Source organism: Nematolebias whitei, chromosome 6 (assembly GCF_014905685.2).
Source record: "Nematolebias whitei isolate Nwh7 chromosome 6, NemWhi1, whole genome shotgun sequence".
In the NCBI taxonomy this organism is placed as follows: Eukaryota; Metazoa; Chordata; class Actinopteri; order Cyprinodontiformes; family Rivulidae; genus Nematolebias; species Nematolebias whitei.
The window spans coordinates 24,119,654-24,141,222 of NC_056503.1; the positions used below are offsets into that span (position 1 = coordinate 24,119,654).

General features: G+C 39.6%; 1 protein-coding gene across 1 annotated transcript in view; it reads left to right on the forward strand.

Annotated features, from left to right (window-relative positions):
• LOC119410565 (protein Aster-B) overlaps nt 1–21,569 on the forward strand; it is a 132,161-nt gene that overhangs the window by 106,966 nt on the left and 3,626 nt on the right. Inside the window, exons 4-17 of the mRNA XM_037677451.1 lie at nt 8,966–9,050; nt 12,750–12,853; nt 12,947–13,042; nt 13,315–13,395; nt 14,579–14,694; nt 17,095–17,266; nt 17,404–17,593; nt 17,687–17,830; nt 17,925–18,043; nt 18,625–18,767; nt 18,913–19,016; nt 19,728–20,028; nt 20,228–20,239; nt 20,340–20,447. Coding sequence (XP_037533379.1) covers nt 8,966–9,050; nt 12,750–12,853; nt 12,947–13,042; nt 13,315–13,395; nt 14,579–14,694; nt 17,095–17,266; nt 17,404–17,593; nt 17,687–17,830; nt 17,925–18,043; nt 18,625–18,767; nt 18,913–19,016; nt 19,728–20,028; nt 20,228–20,239; nt 20,340–20,447 — 1,775 coding nt within the window. The remainder of the gene's footprint in view (nt 1–8,965; nt 9,051–12,749; nt 12,854–12,946; nt 13,043–13,314; nt 13,396–14,578; nt 14,695–17,094; nt 17,267–17,403; nt 17,594–17,686; nt 17,831–17,924; nt 18,044–18,624; nt 18,768–18,912; nt 19,017–19,727; nt 20,029–20,227; nt 20,240–20,339; nt 20,448–21,569) is intronic.

The following is a 21,569-nucleotide window of genomic DNA, read 5'->3' on the forward strand; positions in this document are numbered from 1 at the left end:
TCCAACATTTTTCAGTCAGGTCATGTGGACAGTTTTTTTTTTTTTTTTTGTGCTGAAACGAAATGGACATTGACTAACAATGCACCATAAAATAACCAGAGTGCTAATATTACTGAACCCACCTCATACCCGTCTTCTCATAAAATGAAAACATGTTCACTGCACCCGCTACATTTACAACCAACCACCAAGAGAGTGTTTCACCCTTTATACAAGACCCAAATGAAAAGTAATGACAAGTGGAATCATAGACCACATTAACCCTGTTACTCCAGCACTGCTGCAAGCCATTAACACCAGTGGGTTCTATCTAAATGAAAGATTCCCTATTAAACTAATGAGAATATTATAGAGTATTATATATCTAATAAAAATATAATAATAATAGAGTATTATTTAAGTCTTGACAAAGATTTGATGCTCATGGCTATCTCAGTACAACACAACCATTAGCAACTGTATATACATTGACTAATATAACTATTTAAAACAATAGCCTACCCTCATGTGCATATAGTCTGTCTTGTGGTGAGCTGTGGTAACAAGCTCTCTTCTGACTGTTTTGCAAAAAATGGACAAACATACGGTTTTGCATTTGTGTTAAGATGTTACAAAAAGTGAAAGTGAAACTTCACCAACCACAATAGCAAAATTAAAAAGTATTATTATCTCAGGAGGCTTGGTCCAAAAGTCCAGAGAACTTCTATAAACATCTTTAATACACTAAACTATAATGAATTTTCTCTTTTATAAATAATTTAAATGTTTTTGCTTAAAATATGACCAGCAGCTGCACACAGCAGATTCAAACAAATCAAAAGACATTCAACATTTGACAAACTGTAAGAAGAGTTGCAACAAAGGTAACGGAAAAAGATTTAACAAGCGTTCGGTTTTTTAAATATTAAAATAAAATAATATTAAAACAAAAAAGGGGTGGTAAAGAAAATGGATAGATGATTGAACAGAACAGCTCTTTCTTTATTTATTTACGTTTCTATTTAACACGATGTAAGTTTGGAAAACAGGGAGATGTGTTATTGCCAAAATCAAGGATTTTAATCAGGGACTGAGTTAACTCGTGTTTTAATGAAGATATGAGAGAGATCCGTCACACTTTTAACATGTGGAAACTACAGTATATATCAACCCAGCTTAGTGGTCAGTTCTCCAAACTTGGAAACACGCTTTATTTCTAACATCTCATGGCAGGACAGATGTACCAAAAAGTGTTCAGGCACCACAGGAGCGTGCACAGCCTGTTAGTTTAGGTGTTTCTGCTTTGTTAGCTCTTGGAATCAAACAATATGGACACTATACTCCATCACCTTTACCTGCTTCTTCCTTTCTGGGTCACTGGGGTCACTGATGCCCATATCCAACAGTCACTGTGCAAGAGGCGGGAGACACTCTGGACAGGTCTCCAGTCCATCACAAGGACACATAGAGACAAAAGACACAAACAACCATTCACTCTCTCACTCACACCTAGGGACAATTTAGAGTTACCAAACATGCATGTTTTTGGTCTGTGAGAGGAAAACCGCAATACCTGGAGAAAACCCACGCATTCACTGAGAGAACATGCAAACTCCACCCAGAAGGGCCCCGGATGGGATTTGACCTGGCAACCTTCTTGCTGAGGGGCAACACCTCTAACAACTGTGCCACCGTGCCACTCATTATTAAACAACCTGGTTTTGGATTCAACAGTTCAGCCAGACAACAAGAACATTTAAACAATTTTATTGTTTTCAAGCTGCTGGTGGGAGTCTGGATCCAGTCACAGGAGCAGGTCTTCTCAGGCAGGTGAGGTGGGAGCCACCTGTCGGAGTTTGATGAGACGGCAGCATCAATGATGGTACTGAATTCACCATAACTGGTGGGTGAGCAGGTGCAGAGGGAGGCCTTTAAAGCTGTGAATTGGTTCGACAGCGGGGCAATCTTAAGTCGTGATCTCAAAAGCGAAGCAGGGGTCAAGCATGGGGAGGAAGAGGTCCTAGTACAAATCCAAAGGGGAATCCTTAATCCAAAATTCGTAGAGCAAAAACGGATCATCGTTACCAGAGTCAGAAGGGCAGAACAAACCAGACGTGGAGCAGGCAGGGCGGTGAATCCAAGAGACGGGCGTGAGGTCAAGACAAGAGAATCAGACGTGAACATAAATGAAGTGCTGAGCATCTTGTACCAATTGGGGTTCAATAATCTGGCAGATAACGTGCGTGAATAGAGCTCTTATATACAACGTGCAGCAGGTGCAGGGCATGAGTGCGGATTGTGGAGAAGTGGGTGCAGCAGGTGGCAGAGAGCAGAGATCATGACAATAGATGTATATTTGTTCGCCCAAGATTACAGCAACGGTGTGTCTTCATTTAGCTTCTTTTTTTGTCAACAAAAAAAAAAACCTCATGGTGCTCCTTCTGTGAAAGTCTCAGCTTTGCATATTTGTAGTTTGTCATACATATTTGCACATTTCAGTATTGCATAGTATTATAACAAACAAAAATATTTTTTGTGTGATTTGAATGTGCTAAACTGGTTAATATCCTTATTCATGCTCAATAATCCAGGTAGAAAATTCTAACAAAGTCAGGTCCTCGGGATGGATTCTTCTTTTTGAAACATTTTGTCTTTTAAACAAAAGACTTCTTCAGTCTGAGGAGCTGCAACAAACTCAGTCTTATAAATAGTACCTTCTCATAGATGTCTAGACTGGACTATTGCAATGGTTTGTTATCTGGATGTCCAAATACTTCTTTAAAAAGTCTTCAGTTGATCCAAAATGCTGCTGCCAGTCGTAACTGGAGTTAGTGAGTGAGATCATATCGCTGCAGTTTTAGTTTCTGTCCAATGGCTCCCTGTCAAATCCAGAATTGAATTCAAAATCTTACTTCTAATCTACAAAGCTCTCAACAACCTAGCTCCATCTTATATTACAGACCTTGTCGTTCCATATTTTCCCAACAGAGCACTTCGCTCTCAGACTGCAGGCTCTTTCAGTTATCAGGCTCCTCGCTTGTGGAACCAACTTCCAGTTTCTGTCTGTAAGGCTAACACATTGTCCAGTTTTAAGACTGGGCTTAAGACTTTCCTGTTTGATAAATCCTGTAATTAGGGTTGGCTCCTTACACTGCCTTAGGCTAGAGGACAAATTGACCTCATTTCCTTAAATGATTTGCTAAAATTGAATCATTTTCATTTGATATTATTTCTATCTTAACATGATTCTTGTCCTTCCACTGTGTATCAGTGCCTCCTTCCTGTTCTCTCAAACGCAACCGGTCGAAGCAGATGGCCACTTATCCTGAGCCTGGTTCTGCTAAAAGTTTCTTCCTCATTAGGGAGTTTTTCCTTTCCACTGTCACCTTCATGCTTGCTCAAGATGAGAGTTCTGTGATGGAGTTAAATTCAAAGTAGTCTGCTCCTCAGATAAATAATGTTAAATTATTGTTTTTATATATGAATATTGAATATTTCTGTCCAGTCCCCTGAGACGACTTATGTTTGATCCAGCGCTAAATAAATAAATTGAATAGAAGTTAATTTAATTTAATTTAATTGTTAGTAGATCAACCAGTTTGATGGTGCTCAGGTGGTTCCTGTAGACATTAAAGACAACATTAGTCTTTTCAAAAACTGGAGAGAATTTACTGAGGTCATTTCAGAACTTTTACTAATGATATTTGCCAAGCAAAAGTTTTCTGTAATCAGAAAAGGTATTGTCATTTGCCTTTCTGTCAGGAAACTAGACTGTGTGTTGCAAATGGGCAAAGTAAAAGTTGCAAGCAAAAAGAAATGCTGTGTAGTCCCTTAGTAAACACAGTTACCATAACACTCTGATTTTAAAAAACATATTTATGAAACTAAGTAGCTTCTAAAAGATGAAATCAGTTTCTTATTTTTGATGGCATTAGGCAGGAGGGCACAGTTTACCTTTACAATTACCTTTTAAAAGGTTACACCAACTATTGGACATCAAACTCAGGGTTGCGTTCCTGACACTTTAAATTTCACACATTTTTTTAGGCCTGCACTTTATTGTAGAAGCATGTGATTGCATCATTATTGTTGAATGAGAATGATGAGCAATTATCATTTGTTTTAGCATCCACTATCTTCAGCTGTGACAGTCCATCGGACTGACCAAGTACAGATTATCTTGGCATGCCAAGCATGAATGCATGGCACTGGGAACATCCCAGCCGATGATTTATGGCAGTATCTTTATGATATTCAGTGTTTCTCCTGCCAGTATCCAAGGAGGGCCACCTGTCCTTCCAACAGAACCACACGCCCAACCATAAAGATCATGGCATGTAAAAGATTAATAAACATCCATACATCTTCCCACAGGACCAATTATGTGTGAAAAGAGACGCCAAAACACCATTGTCCACTCTGCACCGTGACATCCCCGGAACTTTTCTGTCTAAAATTTACCTTTGAATTAAATATTAACGTGTTCAGACTAACGTCATTGGCATCAACACACATCCAACTTGTGCACACGACCAAACACCCGCTAGCAGAGAGGGTCTGTTTGATTAACTCTCTCAGTATAATTTGGTTTCTAGTGCTTTAGTTTTTCCATTAAACAATATTAATTTTAAAAGATGTTTATTTTTATGCCCAAGATTATAACAAAGTCTGTCCCCGTTTCTTTTTTTATTTTGATCTCACAATGTTCTTTCGGTGAGACGGTTAGGTTCACGAGTTTGTAGTTTATCAAAAATATCTGCAAATTTCAGTTAACTGGATCATAAACTGCTCATAAACAAGGTTTAGGCTATTTGTGTGATCTACGCGTGCTTAAATTTGGAACCATACATGGAGGGAACTGTAATGTGATGAATGTAAGTCAATTTCAAGTCTCTCTTGTAAATGAGTCCCTGAGGCTCAGGGGATTAACCTGTATAAATAAAGGTTGAATGAAAAATTAAGGATCTTGTATGAAAAATAAAACGTATTAAATGTCTAAATGAGTTGAACATTTTCAAATGTATCAGTCTGGCAAATATAAACAGCAATTTTAAAGTTATTTTGTTCTGGGTAAAGGACTACCTGTGCTATAATTTTTTAAATAACCCCCTTATGACTATAACAAAGTTATATAAGTGTCATTACCGTAATGTCATTTTGACTCGTGAACCACATTAATGTTGTGTTTGAAAATTTTAATTTATGGACTTTCTTGTCAATAAAAGTACTTGAACAATGAAAACCTCATGACTAGTAACGGTACAGGCAGACTAGACAGAACTGACAGAATCAATGCAAAAACCGTCATTTGATTATTCTTTGAAGAATATTTATTAAAAGAAAACTATATTTCTTATCTAGTTGACCTAACAAACAATTCCAACACCCACCCTACTCCACCCCTGTTGGTCAAACACCAACATACAAGATTGCTACTGTAAACAGTTAAAGAATGATGCTAATATATATTTGTTCTGATAACAAATTAATGTTTCAGTCCGATTGATACACACACCCTAAGAGTTTTGCTTTCTGAAGAGTCTAGTAAATACAGATAGTGACATACCGGTACACACAGTAACACACCATTCCTCTAATGCTTGTTCATCAAGTTAATAATGAACCAAATCAATACGCAACATGTTTCTCTACTCAAACCTCATCCAACACACACAATCACCTGAATTCTGAACAATGTATCAGACTGGAAGGAAATGGATAAGCAGATGTTAAAGTTAGCTGTCAGAATGAACATCATATGTGTTTTGAGAAATTAATACTATTAGTTTCATTTTATTAAAGCATGTATAAAGGATTTTTTTTTTCCTTACAGTTTGGGAAGGCTGTGAAAGAAGTTAGATTTCCAGGAATATGTCCAAGCCTCCACATTTATTTTGCTGCTTTTGATTCTGCCTAGGCAGCACGGTGGCGCAACTGGTAGAGCTGCTGCCTCTCAGCGAACAGGTCCTTGGTTCAAACCCCGGTCCTGGGGCCTTTCTGGGTGGAGTTTGCATGTTCTCTCCGTGCATGCGTGGGTTTTCTCCGGGTGCTCTGGTTTCCTCCCACAGACCAAAAACATGCATGTTAGGCTGATTGGTAACTCTAAAATTGTCCCTAGGTGTGAGTGAGAGAGTGAATGGTTGTTTGTCTCGTTTGTCTCTATGTGGCCCTGTGATGGACTTGCTATCCATCCAGGGTGTACCCCGCCCCTCGCACAGTGATTGCTGGACATGGGCACCAGCGACCCCCTTGACCCAAAATGGAATAAGCGGGTAAAGATAATGGATGGATGATTCTGCCTATTTACTGAAAAGGGGCACAGAGACAAGATAGCAAACACTGGAATAAAGCTGAAATCTATAGTGTGAGAAATTAAATCCAGCCATTGTTTAATCCATCACCCCTTACAGCTACAGAACTATTCCCACAGTTCTGACTGCTAAAAGACTTCTAGTTAAGAATAGATGGTGGACCTTACCTTAACACAAATCGTTCTTTTAGTGTTTCTAAAATGAAATCTGTGAGTGCTGCATCTTTCTGCTCAGAGAGTGATCAACTATCAAGAGGACATGAACCTCCATTGGCATCAGAAGCATTTGTGTGTGTGTGTTGGGGGGGGGCACAGTGGTGGGGGATTCAAGGGGTCTTCCCCTAGAAATTTTTTAATAAACTAGATGCCATTTCCTGCATTCTGGTGTATTTGAACAAGTTTTAAAACATCTACATTTACCTACATATGCAAACACTTGATTCAGTAACTATTTTAGAGAGCTCGGCACAACAAGAAACTAATATTAAGCTAATATTAAGCTAATAATACTTCATGTGAGATACTTATTTATACAAATTTATCCTACTTGCACTGTTATATTCTACCATGTTGTTGTTTGCTATATTTATTTGAATCTTCTAGATATTATTTCTTTTTTTCACTTTTTGATACTTAATTTTGCACTTTTATTGCATGCTTTAGAATTTTTTTTGGGGGGGCGGGGGGGTGTTTAGCAAGTCGAATCGGTTCTTCTCATCATGAACATTTTATTGCATTGTTGACCTTGTGTTAACCTGCATATGACAAATAAACAAGCATAACATAACAAGAAGTAACCTGACCAACAGCTCTCCTTGTGTGAATAGAGCATGCTCCACTTCTCTCATGCATCCTAACCCTCCCCCCCAGCTCCTGCAGGTAAGGGGCGTTTACCCTTGGGACAAATTGAGATCGCTGATTGGTCATTTGCTGACGAGCCTACTGGATTGATTGTGTCGAGGATCCAACTCGTGCAAAAAAAAATAAAAAATCATAGATTCCCGTTTGTGTCATCATTTATTCTGTATTTATTCCAAATTTATTACAAATTTAGGTGAATCTAAGGTTTGACAATTGAGTTTCCTTTCAAAATCCTAATGGTGGTTTCTTAATTTTTCAGGAGTGCTGAGTTAAAATTTAAGTGTGCTTGAGCACCCTCAAAAAGAGGCTAAAGTCGCCACTGTTGAAACATTCAACACCTTCAAATCCCCTGTGAACAGCACATTTTTAGGATTTGGTTTGGCTTAAACATAGTTTTTGTGTAGATATGTATAAAAAGGATCCATTACCCTCTGCTGTGTGAGCTGTAGGTCACACAACCCAGTCCAGACCCTGCCGAAGTTAATGGTGTTGTTTTGCAGGTTAAGGTAACTGTAGGTCATGCTAACATCTGGTTTCTGTAATTCAATCGCTTCAGCACAGCAAATGGACACAAGACAAAAACATGATTTTTTTATTTTTCTTCAGTCCAGTTTCTGTTCTCGCAGCGCCTCTGTGTCCAGTTAAATCCCTCTCCACAAAGTAAACTTTCCTCAGTTTTGGCTACACATAAACAGAGTTGTTACAAAGCACTCAGATCTGGACAGCAACCCAAGCACACACGCTCTTCTCACACACCGCTTACTAGGAAGAGTAAACAGGAAAAAAAGGAAAAGCTTGTGGCATGATAATAAAGGACTTGTTGGCTGGGGTTACTAGAGGGCAATGGCCATAGTTAGTAGTTAGGTGTGTGCGTGTATGAGTGTGTGTGCGTGCGAGTGTGTGTGAAAGGAAGCGGGAGAGCACCAGGGAGTGACAGAGCAACACAAGGATCATGTGGCTGGAGTGCAGTGAGTCCACTGCTCAACGCTGAATAGGAGTCAAGCTCAGAGCAAAGGGGGTGGACACTGCAGCTTGGATTCATCATTTAGCTTAAACCTAATGTAGTTTACATCAGGGCTAATGTCAGAGGGAGCCCACTGTGGCACGCTTTGGAAAGTTTGTTTCTGTTCAGAGAGCCCAAAAAGGAGCTGGCACAATGAACGTGGGACTGGATGAGGACTGGACGATGGCGGAGTGGGAGGCTGTGCTGGAGCTGGATGAGGAGCTGGCAGGGTGGCTTCTGCAGGGTCCAGATAGAGGGGAATGGGAGTGGGGGTGGGCTGCATCAAACCTTCAAGACCCAGAGTGGGACACTGAGGATATTCCTGCTGTAAGTAGGAATACTTACTCTATTAGTGGCAACAAACAGAGCAAGAGCAAAAATAAAGTTCAGCATTTTATTAAGAGTTACTTGGGTAAAGGTTCATTCAACCAGCCTTGGTTTCTATTGTATGCTGCTGTAAGCACTATGCTGAAGTCACATACAGTTTGAGCAGCTTTTATTCATAACCTCACATTCCTCAAAACAGAAGACAATGCTGACAAATATAATTTCAGTTTGTCAGCTCCTTGCAGTTTCTAAGGACGCCATATGCAACTTTTGTGTCGGCTGCACTCTGAGTGAATTCATTTTCCTTGTGTTTCAGTCCATCCCTTCTAACTCAGCTAATGAGGTTAACTCAGACACAAATAACTCGAGCCATATGGCAGAGAGCAGGCTTGTGAGTGAGAATGGAGGTGAAAGAGTGTGAGATTTGAGCAACATTTAGGGTGGGGGTGAGGAGGAGATGTTTCTGACTCGGTCTGTCACTGCAGGTGCTGAGTCCGACATACAAGCAGCGCAATGAGGACTTCAGGAAACTCTTCAAGCAGCTCCCTGACACAGAGAGACTCATTGTTGGTGAGTGGACTCCCCCTGAGGCCATCTTAGGACGGCCAGGCTACACATAGCTTGTCAAAAAAATTAGGAAACGATCAGTCCTCACTGAACAGATGAAAAATGGGCAGAAATCAAATGTTTATTTGAATTGAAAATAGCATCAGTAATGTTTTTTATTTATTCTGAAGCCATGTCCTGTGCTCGTTTTTTTAGGTTTTGCAACATAAAGGTTTTTTCCAAGTAAAACTCAAGCAATAAACTGATTTTTGTGGTTTGTTGACACGACAATCTACCACTGACACTAGGAAAGGCTGAGAATAATGAGTTGTGCTGTTCTAACAGAACCCTCTAACAGTAAATATCTCAGAATACAAAAGTTTTGCAGCAAAGTGTCAATTTTCAAAACCCACATAATGTCCAAATCTGTCAGGGAATGTAGAATCAGTTTCAGATACATAAATAAAAACGTTGCTGGTCAATATTAGGATCAAACATCAGACTTTGGATGCCTCAGAATTACCATCTTTGGCTCTGATTGCTGTTCTTAGCAGTAAGTTTGTCTTATTCTGCTTCTCAAGTGCAGCAAAAATAAACATTGTTGTTGCCTCGTTCCAACCATTTGGTCTTGCTCCATGGTTCTCAGAGCATGTAGCTGGTTGTGCACAAGCTCCTGCAGTGGTTCTCAAACTTTTGTGCCCTTCTCTGCCCAATCTGGAGGGCCGAAGTTTTTAACAACTATTATTATATGATAAAATCAATATTGTCACAGTGTTAAAAAGCTGCAACAAGTTTATTTCTTCTGTATATATTTAAAAACACCAACACTACAGTTTGGCAAGTTTGAGCAAGTATTTCAGCAGAAATACTGAGTAATTTATTAGTGAGGGTTGACTTCATTTTATCATCATACGTGTTATTTTTCTCTGCTGCTGTTTCTGAACGTTATTTTTCAGCTTCACTAAGATATTTGCTTATACAAATGAATGCTCAAGTGGCTTACGTGACTAAAGTGTAAGCCACAGTGTCCCATATTCTGAATGTCTTGCTCAGATTTATCAGTATTACACATTTCCACATTAATCAATATAAGTCTGATACCAGTCTGACAGTTCGTCCATGACACCTCCTCCAGACAGCTAACTTTTCTTCCATTAGGTAGATAAAACTCTTACCTTGCCACTTCTCATCACTCATGCACTGGCTGAAGAGTAAGGAATGAGCTTACGCTCTATGCTGCCAGGCATGTGACCTTTCTCTTATGGTCCATTCCAAAAACAAGTCCAAGAGCCAACAACATCTTAACATTAGGCCCACTGGTCATTTTTTAGGTCCAAAAATCAAATGTCAATTCCAAGTCAAGTTATCAACTAAACAGCACAGGTGCTATGTGGCTATTTTTAACCAAACATTTGGGTTCTAATTCTTACGCTGTGCACTTTGGGTATAAAATAAAGCTACAGCTGATCAGCAGAGTCCTCACGAGTTGTTTCCACTGGCCACAGTTCTTCCTCGGTATAATCTGTGTTACACAGATATGCACTTATCTCTCAACAAAAAGGAACCCTGTTTTTTGTAAATAAATAATTTTCAGCAGCATCTGTGCGTGCAAATTACATGTAGCAGCAGGAGCAAGACTCTAGAAAATATTAATCAAATGACAGTCTCCTACAAAAGTGACTTACAGGTTAAATTAACAAATAAATAATAATAAATAAATAAATCCTTAATAAGGCAGTTGCTAAACCTGGTAGGAAAGTCTTTACTTTGAATTTCTCTGCTCTGTAGCTGTTCGTTTGACACTCCCAAAATAATTATCTCTGCTTGTTTAAACTCAGATATCAATGGTTGTTTTCTACTGCAGGTTAGACACTGACCATGCATGAAAGCTCCACATAACTTTACTTTAGAAACGCAACAGTTACAAGGAGCACAAAAATGTTGGACTTGGCTGAATAAAGCTGAAAGGAGCACAAAACAGCTGGGAAAAAACAGCTGAAATTAGCTGAAGTAGCTGATTTTTTCCAGAAATTTGCACAAGGAAGCTGAAACAAGTTTAACTGAATCTAAATGTAGTAAAAGGATGTAAAGAGATCAAGTCGTGAAGGAGCTCAGTTTATTTTCAATGAAGGAAAAACGGCGGAAAAGGCTAAATATCTCAAAAAGCTAAAGTTGCTCCAATATCAAACGTCATAGCAGCGTTGCCCTGAATGAGCTGAACGTTTTAACAAGGCTGCTGAATACGAACATTTTTAAAAAACTGTCTAATGATAAAAAAGTTCAGTTTGGACACAGACTGAGAATGTCTTATAAAGTAGTAGCTAAACTGCAGAGCATGTCAGAATCAAACTTGATTAACTAATGAAGAGTGCGTATAAGTACAAACATGCTTATACTTTGCTTTTTTTTGTATGATTGTTTTTTTTCTTGATTACTTTGATATTTTTGTTGTTTTTTCAAACACTTTTTTTCTTTTGTCTAAAACACAGAGTTTAAGCATCTGACATTAAATGTGTGTTTTTTAATGAGCTCTGTCTGTCTTTAAAACTCTTATGTAATATGTCAGCTGCTCCCCAGGCGCCTTAGATGGCAGCCCACTACTTCACGTGTGTACTCACATGTGCAATGGGAAAAATGTAGGGAATTAATTTCCCCATTGGGGATTAATAGAATACAATAAAATAAATAAAAATGTTGTAACCTGACGGAACATGGGAACAATACTGTCTGTGGATCCTGAGCTTTGCACAGTTGTTATGTCACTTATGGATTAAAAACATTATCACTATTAGATTTAGGCATTTACTTGAAAGCCCAGAGCCAAGATAGTTTTAATGAGTCACATAACTTGTATCTGTTGTGGTGTTTTGTAATGCTGATGTTTGGTTTATCTTTCCTTGTTAAACTGATTTGCACATAAGATTTACAGCAAAGTTTAGACGTGTTTCGTTGCACCCAGTTTGTTTAGTTGTCACCCACCACCATAAAAAGTGACCATGCAATAGTCAGTGTGTGTCATGGTTTGTATGACTGTGTGTCTGTTAGCAAAATAGCTCATAAACTACTGGGTGGATTTTAATGAAACTCTCAGCAGGTAATTGTTGAATTTGTATTTACTATTGGTAAACTTTTGGTGTCAATCCAGTTTAAGATGGCCACCACAGATAATGACCTTATCAACCTATTGGCTTTAACTCAAGCAATTTTACAGACATCGAGATAACATTTGTTGTGGTAGTAGCTGAGAATCATTTCCAACATATACTTTAAGTCTTAATAAGTCAAGTGAGCTGTTTGTTTAAAGCTTTGACATTAACTGCAGGAGTCAACCCTATCGGCCTGTTGGCAAAATATTTTATGAATCAGTGGACATGCATCATTGAGACTCTCATAAAGGGATCATTGTTTAAAATGCGGATTATTGTTTGAAATTAACCTAATTCAAAATGTCTGCCACAACCAACTGACATAAATGGCTTTAACTCGGTCAAGTTTACAGATATTGATCTAAAATGCAGTAGTCTAGTAGACTGACCTTCAACACACGCCGAGTACGAACAGATCACGTGAGATCTTTGTTAAAATCTTTGCCATGCAAATCAGAGTGCAATGAGCATTCCTAATGCCACTTTTATTATAATGTTTATTTGTTATGTAACTTGTAATAGTTCATTATATTTGACTGTGAGCATTTTGTCTGACTGTGCTTTGTTTCTGTTGCAGACTACTCATGTGCTCTTCAGCGGGACATCCTCCTGCAGGGACGACTCTACCTCTCAGAGAACTGGATCTGTTTTTATAGCAACATCTTCCGCTGGGAAACCCTGGTAATCCTATAGTTTTCTACACTCCTGTAGACCGTCATTAGCAGTACTGGACATGTTAGTGAGTGCACGTGTGCTTTTTTTGTTTGCTTTCAGCTGACAGTCCGATTAAAGGACATCTGCTCAATGACTAAAGAGAAGACTGCACGCCTCATTCCTAATGCCATCCAGGTCTGCACAGACACAGAAAAGGTAAATAAAAAATGACTTCCAGGGATGTAAGAAACTTTAAAAATCTAACATCTTAAAAAAGAGGCCCCAGAAAGACCTGAATAATGAAGGCTGACTGTTGGCAATAAGATTAAAAGCTTTTTTAACAAGTATGAGGGATTTATTTTGTGTCACAAATAGATGTTTGACAGATGGTTAGCAAGCAATTAACTATTATTGCAGCTAAAGTATAAAACTAGAATTTATAATCCCACCTCAGATAGATCAGGTTGATGTTCTTATTTTTCTTACAGCACTTCTTTACCTCATTCGGAGCCAGGGACAGGACATACATGATGATGTTCAGACTGTGGCAGAATGCCCTGCTTGAAAAGGTAAACACATCTCACCTGAGACTGCATTGGTCTTCTTGATAAAGATCTATACCAAAAATGTAAATGGTCTGTTCTTACAAGTACAGTTTTATCCAAAGCATGTTACAACACAAGCTGTCCTCATTTATCCTTCCACACACATACAGCGTTCATATCTGCATAGATGATCTGAGTAAATTAATCTATAGAGGCTAATCAGCGCTTTAGAATACAGTAGTCCCTCGCTACTTTGCGGTTCGTTTATTGCGGTTTTTCATAATAAGATTGGACATGACACAGAATTGGTTGACTGATGGATGAGCCGCACGATTGGCATGTAATTTTTATTTTAAATAAATTATTTTAAATTATTTAGCACCTGCTGCACATTTGTGCAGCCCATACTGCAGGATAAACTTCCTCCTGCAACTGATCAGCTGTTCACCGTGCAGAGAGGAGAAGTGGGCGTGGCCAAGAGTACTTGCAGGTGGCAAAAAGCAGCGGAGATACAGAGAGGGAAATCATAACATTCTGTGCTCTTTTAGAGCGTTTACAGTTTCGAAACATTGTTTAGAATATCGTAAGAGTGTGGGAAGGGTTTAAAATGCCTTTATATATATATATATATATGAATATATATACAGTATATATATGTATATGTATATGTATATGTATATGTATATGTATATGTATATGTAGATAGATAGATAGATAGATAGATAGATAGATAGATAGATAGATAGATAGATAGATAGATAGATAGATAGATAGACAGACAGACAGACAGACAGACAGACAGACAGACAGACAGACAGACAGACAGACAGACAGACAGACAGACAGACAGACAGACAGACAGACAGACAGACAGACAGACAGACAGAAATAATAAAATAAACTGCTACTTACTACTTGTACTACTATTCCAACTTTGCAGTTTTTCACTTATCATGGGTCTTCAGGGTACGGATCCCCTGCGATAAACGAGGGACTACTGTACATTTATTTACCGATGGGACACACATCCATGGGAATGAGGCATTTGATGTTTTACTCAGGGACACTTGGACATGTGACTGCATAAAGGTGGAATCAAACCGTCAACTCTCTCATTACAGAATTGCCCAGATAGTTTCCTTCTTGCACATTTTACAGGGAGCTAGATCTCAGGCTGTCTTCTTGTTTATATTTGTTTTCCTTGCAGCCCTTATGTCCTAAAGAACTGTGGCACTTTGTCCATCAGTGCTACGGCAACGAGCTCGGCCTAACCAGTGACGACGAGGACTATGTTCCCCCTGATGATGACTTCAACACCATGGGGTAAGTCTGCCTGTCTTAAAGCAGAAGTCACTATTCTTACCAAAACTTTAACATTTTAAACTATTTTTTAATCACTTGAAGTAGAAAATAATTTGTTTCTGCTATAGTCTATACTGTAACATGTTCAGTCACAAACTTAAGAACTCATCTTAACTACATTAGGTGCATTTAGAGCCACAGTTTCAACAGTTTTGAAGAATTTGAAGAATTTCCTTGAAGCATTTTCTTTTACCAGAAGATTTACAGTAATTTTGCAGGACAACTAAGATACAATAGAATATATGCTGGCTCTGTGTCTGTTCAATCCATTTTAATTTTCAACACAAGCACTAAAACAAGTTATATGCTTAAAACTTTACTATTAACTGTTAGAGTTAACCTTGTATGTCTGTTAATAAAACCTACGGTATATAACCACTGGCCAGATTTTAATAAAAGTTTCAGAAAATGGTCTTCAAATGTGCATCTACAACTGATATAAATCTTTATAGTCAATTTGATTTCAGATGGCGCCACTGCTAGTCAGTTTTTGCAAACACAAAACAAGTATAATCCAATTAACTTTATGACTAATGAGCTCAAATTTGTTGTGGTAGTAGCTGAGATCCACTCGTCATCTCATATTCTGAATGCTAAAAGATTGTAAAAGATCTTTGTTTAAAACTTTGACATGCATGGCAGCAGGCGAGACGTATTACGTCAAAAATATATACTGTAGTTTCATTTTATATTGATTGGGTCTGCAGTGCGTTTAGTCTATGCTGGAATTTGGGATACATCCTGCGTGTTATCTTAGAACAAATGGACAGTCTGAAAGGTTCTGAATCTGTGGTTTTAAAACAAAGTATCGGTAGATGTTTCCATTCTGTACGCATTCGTAAATTTATCGGTAAATGCTGTCACTTTTCTTGTTTTGCCCTTAGAAAGCAGTTCAGGAGAATAAGCCAAGAACTTTGTTTTATGATTTCCAGTCAAGAGTTTTTAATGGTTTTTTTATCAAAATTATTCTAGATATATATATATACTGGAAAAAAAGTTCCAACTATCCATCCATCCATCCATTTTCTTTACCCGCTTATTCCATTTTGGGTCACGGGGGTCGCTGGTGCCCATGTCCAGCAATCACTGTGCGAGGGGCGGGGTACACCCTGGACGGGTCGCAAGTCCATCACAGGGCCACATAGAGACAAACGAGACAAACAACCATTCACTCTCTCACTCACACCTAGGGACAATTTAGAGTTACCAATCAGCCTAACATGCATGTTTTTGGACTGTGGGAGGAAACCGGAGTACTCGGAGAAAACCCACGCATGCACGGAGAGAACATGCAAACTCCACCCAGAAAGGTCCCTGGACCGGGGTTTGAACCAAGGACCTGCTCGCTGAGAGGCAGCAGCTCTACCAGTTGCGCCACCGTGCTGCCCAAGTTCCAACTAATTCAATTCAATTTATTTATATAGTGCCAAGCCACAACAGAAGTTGTCTCAGAGCACTGCAGAAGCATTCACATACAGTACATAAAAAAGACAATTAGTAAAAATTATATAACTCAGGAAGCCAACAGATTGCGTTGAAGCTTCACTTCGTCGCTGTCTCCCATCCTGAGCAAGCACATTTGCAATTTGTTTGTTTTTTTCGGACATCCATCCATCCATCCATTATCTTTTACCCGCTTCTTCCATTTTGGGTCACGGGTGTCGCTGGTGCCCATGTCCGGCAATCATTGTACGAGGGGCGGGGGACACCCTGGACAGGTCGCAACTCCATTACAGGGACACACAGAGACAAACGAGACAAACAACCATTCACTCTCTCCTTCACACCTAGAGACAATTTTGAGTTACCAATCAGCCTAACATGCATGTTTTTTGGTCTGACGGAGGAAACCGGAGTACCCCGAGAAAACCCACGCATGCACGGAGAGAACATGCAAACTCCACCCAGAAAGGACCCCAGACCGGGATTTGAACCAGGGACCTGCGTGCTGAGAGGCAGCAGCTCTACCAGTTGTGCCACCGTGCTGCCCTGGTTTTATTATAGTTTTAGCATATTAAAGCTGATCCATTTAAAATAACCTTTGTAATCAGCCTGGATGGTAAAAACCCAAGGGAAAAACTGAAACAAGGTCAAATTAGGCTCATTGGGATTAACCTATTTAAATAAAGGTTGAATGAATATGTTCTGCTGGAGCAAATGAAATATGAGCTGTCTGTTATAGTGCTTTTGTTATAGGTTCTCTTGCCTGTATCTTACCACACATTTCAAAAGGATTTTGGTTAACTCTGAATCTGTTAAATGTCTGTAATTGACTTGACTTGCTGTGGGTATTAGAAGGAACTCACATTGAATGTAAGATCTGGATGTGTGGAAACTGAATCACTTTTTTTATGTACTCAGGTTCAGTGAAGAGATTCCCAATGAAGAGAATGAGATAAACAATGAAAACATGACAAAGAACAACACAGAGCAAACCAAGCCTGAGGGGGGAAGTCCACCTCCACTTCATAAGAAGGTTGTCCCAAACAGCACTATTCCAAACCCCGGCAATCATGATGACACAGGCATCACAGTAAGCCACATATATGTTGGTTGAACCAAAAAGCAAATCTACTCAAATACCTCCTTAGCTCAAAATAACATCTAGAAAGGTTCATAATATACAGTAGAGTATTGTGGCTCCTCACTTCCTGTATAATTTCTCCCCAGTTTGAACTCCCAGCAGAGGAATTTGCAGACTGTTTACCGGATGGTGAGCTACTGACTGTGCCTCTGATGGTAGAGGAGAAGACTGAGACCAGTGGGCTTGGCGGTCCTGTTCCCTCACCCTCACTGGACTTTAATGACAATGAAGACATTCCAACTGAGCTCAGTGACTCCTCAGAAACCCATGACGAGGGTACCTACACCATCCAGATGAGATGACGCCTATTCCCCTAGTAATAACAGGATAATGTTACGAATGGCATATTTGTGTTTATCTGTTATGTAGGTGAGGTCCAGGCTTTCCATGAGGATCTGAACGGAAGGCAGCATATCAATGAGGTGTACAAGTTTAGCGTGGACAAACTCTACGACATCCTTTTCACAGAGTCTCAGTTCATGAATGATTTCATGGAGCAGAGGCGATTCTCAGGCAAGTCATCCCAATGTTTGCATCAGTGATCCAGTTAATTTATATCTGATCTCTAGGGAAATTATCTCCCCATTTTTTTATATATTTTGTGCAGATGTTGTGTACCATCCATGGAAAAAGGAGGAGGCAGGAAACCAGACAAGAGTGATCATGTATACCATCTCCTTGTCCAACCCGCTGGCACCTAAAACAGCCACTGCCACTGAGACGCAGGTGAACTGAGTTCTGTTAAAACCGAGGCATATCTTATTGTTCCGTTCATCGGCATTACTGACTGTAATGTTTGTAGACAATATTATGGTCTGCAGTGACATCAAGGAACAAGTGATAGAGAGTCTGGAGAGGTGAGGTATACTCTGAAGAGAAAAGGAATCAAAGCCAGGAAAAGAAAGACAGAATCAGTGTGTTTGATGGGGTCAGGTAAAACTGTGAAGATGCAAGGAGTAGAGATGAGAGAGGTAGATTAGTTTAAGAATCTGTTGTCATCAGTTCAAAACAAGAAGTAGTGTAGATAAGAGTGCAGGCATGAGTGGAGTGGATGAACACAAATATCAAGCATAGTTTGTGACAGGATTGCTGCAAGGTTGAAAGGGGTTTACACAATGATAGGAAGACCTAATGTGATGTATGGAGATGATAGCACTAACAAAAAGACACAAAGCTGAGCTGAAGATGGCAGAGACAGAAGTTTTAAAGATGAGTGCCAAAAGGAGTGGCCAGAATAGGAAGAAACTATTCTACTTTTACTGTTACAAATTACTTTAAATTAAACTTCAGCTGGCATATTTTTCTAGACTCTGTACAAATCCAGTCAGGAGAGTGAGTGTTACATCATCGATGCTGAGGTCATCACGCACGACGTGCCCTACCACGATTACTTCTACACTCTCAACCGCTACATGCTCACACGGGTGGCCAAGAACAAGTGTCGATTAAGGTGAACAGAACATGGTCCAGTTTTATTTTAGCCATTATTATCCTTATTATAAATTGGCTTTTTATTAAACTTTTTTCTCTCTTTAAACACACTATTTAGATTTGAAAAGGCCACACAGATGTATCAATACTTTTCTGTCTCCCAGGGTTTCAACAGAGCTACGTTACAGGAAACAGCCGTGGGGGCTGGTGAAAGGCTTCATTGAGAAAAACTTCTGGAGTGGGCTTGATGAGAACTTCCGCCAGCTAGGTAAAATGTGTTCTGGTTAGTGTGTGTCTGGGTGGATTCAGTTTTTAGCAGTAGCCCCACTTGATGCTATGTCACATTGACAAACATGTCAGTCTTGAGTGGCTTTAGCAGCTGCACTAAACAAGGGGTACCGTACAATCCAGCTTAGCTAAAATAAGCAAAGGCATCATAAAAACAGAAAATGGGAAGCAACAGTGACATGTGCAAGTGGATGAACATCAAACCCTTGTTTATGTAACTAAAAATAACTCAATGTGGAAACAGCTGAAGTTTGGTTTTAGTTTTTAAACCATCTCTAGTGCTTTCATGTGATTAATTAAGGCAAAAAGTCAACACTATAGAAAAGCATGAAGACAACTGTCTAATGTGAGGCTCAAAGTCCAGCTGCTGTCATTAAATCACACGGCTGACAACCGAATGGTTGACCTGATTACTTAAGTGTTGGTTATTGAAGAACCCTACATGACCAGTCTAGTTAGGAGAAGGGGATCATAAACTGACATCATGAGCTGTTTGTCTCTTTTCTGCTAGATTTACATTTTATGTAAAGTGCCTATGGTTTCTTTATGATAAATTAAAGAAACATTTATTTTATCATAGAGTTAAACAAGAATGTAACAACAAAAACAGACTAATTTCATAGTTTAAAAAAGCACAGTATGTTTTGTGTCTGGTCTCATCTTTGTGACATGAAGTTTTCTTCCCCCTCAGAGTTAGAGTTGGCAAAGCTAGAAGAAATCATCACAGAGGCTCACCAACTCTCTCCGAAGGCTAAGGTGGTGAAGAACTCCACACTGAGGCGGAAAAAAAAACCACTCCCTCATATGCGCAGCCAGCATCTGGATGAGGCTCTCAGCCCTGTTACTACACCAACAGATGAGGAAGTGATTCAGAGGATCAAACAAGTGGTGGGCTCCACGCAGACCAGACACCAGAGACCAGAACATCATCATTTGCCAGGAGGCCTGGCTCTGTACAGCGTCTCTAAACTGCTGCTCATTATCAGCTTTGTGTACGCAACACACACATAACACACACATGCAGGCATACCATACATGTCTCTGAGTCTCTTGTTGCATTTCACCGTCTTTTCCACCAACACCTGTGGTGTTCTTGACTTGCATTTAAAAGAATAAAATAGGTTTCAGATATTATTTTTTGTTTTTCCGAGTGTAACTTCTCTCCTTTTTTTTTTCCATTGCCATCCCTAGGATCTGTCTCAGGTATACATGCTTTGGTATACATTTTAGCAGTCAAAGCTGCTAAAATGAAAATCAAAGGCTTGGTTTTTGTAATTTTGTTTGTCTGGTGTCCTTCCTCCAGCTTGATCCTGCTTGTGTTCCTCAACATGATGCTCTTCTATAAGCTGTGGATGCTAGAGTACTCTGCACAGTCATTAACAACATGGCAAAGTCTGCGACTTCAGGAGAGGTACACAGGCCCACGGCCACATTCTGTGCATTCTTCTTACTATTTATGTGAAAATAACATTTTGTGTAATGAAAGTCCTAACATTTCTTAAATAAATGCATATTGCTTCTCCCCTTCCATGCGAGACTTTTAAACTAAGATCTAAATTAAAAAATGAAAAGTTTTAACCATTTTGGTCAAGTCTTAAAAATAACATTTGCTCGATCACACACAGTATTGTAAGTTCTTACCCAATCTGTCAACACTCAAAGTATGTGTTGAGGATGAGTCTCAGTTAGTACCACCATGCCAAATTAAAGCTTGAAGTCTTTAAATGTGATTGTGTTACAGCCATTTATGTGTTTGCAATGGAGCTTAGCCATCTTGAATAGGGTTGACTCCAAAAGTTAATGAGTTAAAGATGCACATCCACTGATTACTTTCAAACAGTTTTATTAACTCCATCCAGTGGTTCACTGGATATTTTCTAAACACAGTCAGTGAACACTTTAACATACGTACATTCATCCATCCATCCATCCATTATCTTTATCTGCATCTTCCTTTCTAGTTCACAGTGGTCGCTAGTGCCCTAGTGCCCATGTCCAGCAGTCACTGTGCGAGAAACAGGGTACACTCTGTTTACCGGTCTGTCTATGTTCCTACCCTTACCTATGGTCACGAACTCTGCATAGTGACCGAAAGAACAAGATCACGGATACAGGCAGTTGCAATGAGTTTCCATCGCAGGATAGCTGGACTTTCCCTTAGAGATAGGGTGAGAAGTTCAGTTATTTGGGAGGGACTAGGAGTAGAACAGCTGCTCCTCCACATCGAGAGGAGTCAGTTGAGGTGGTTGGGCCTCTGGGAAGGATGCTCCCTGGGCGCCTCAGGGAGGTGCTTTGGGCATGTTCGACTGGGAGGAGACCCTGGGGAAGACCCAGGACACGTTGGAGAGACTTTGTCTCTTGATTGGCCTGGAAACACCTTGGAATCCTCCCTGAAGAGCTGGAAGAGGTGGCTGTGGAAAGAGAAGTCTTGGCCTCGCTGCTCGAGCTGCTGCCCCCGAGACCCGACTTCAGAACAAGTGGAAGACGATGGATGGATGGATGGATGGATGGATGGATGGATGGATGGATGGAT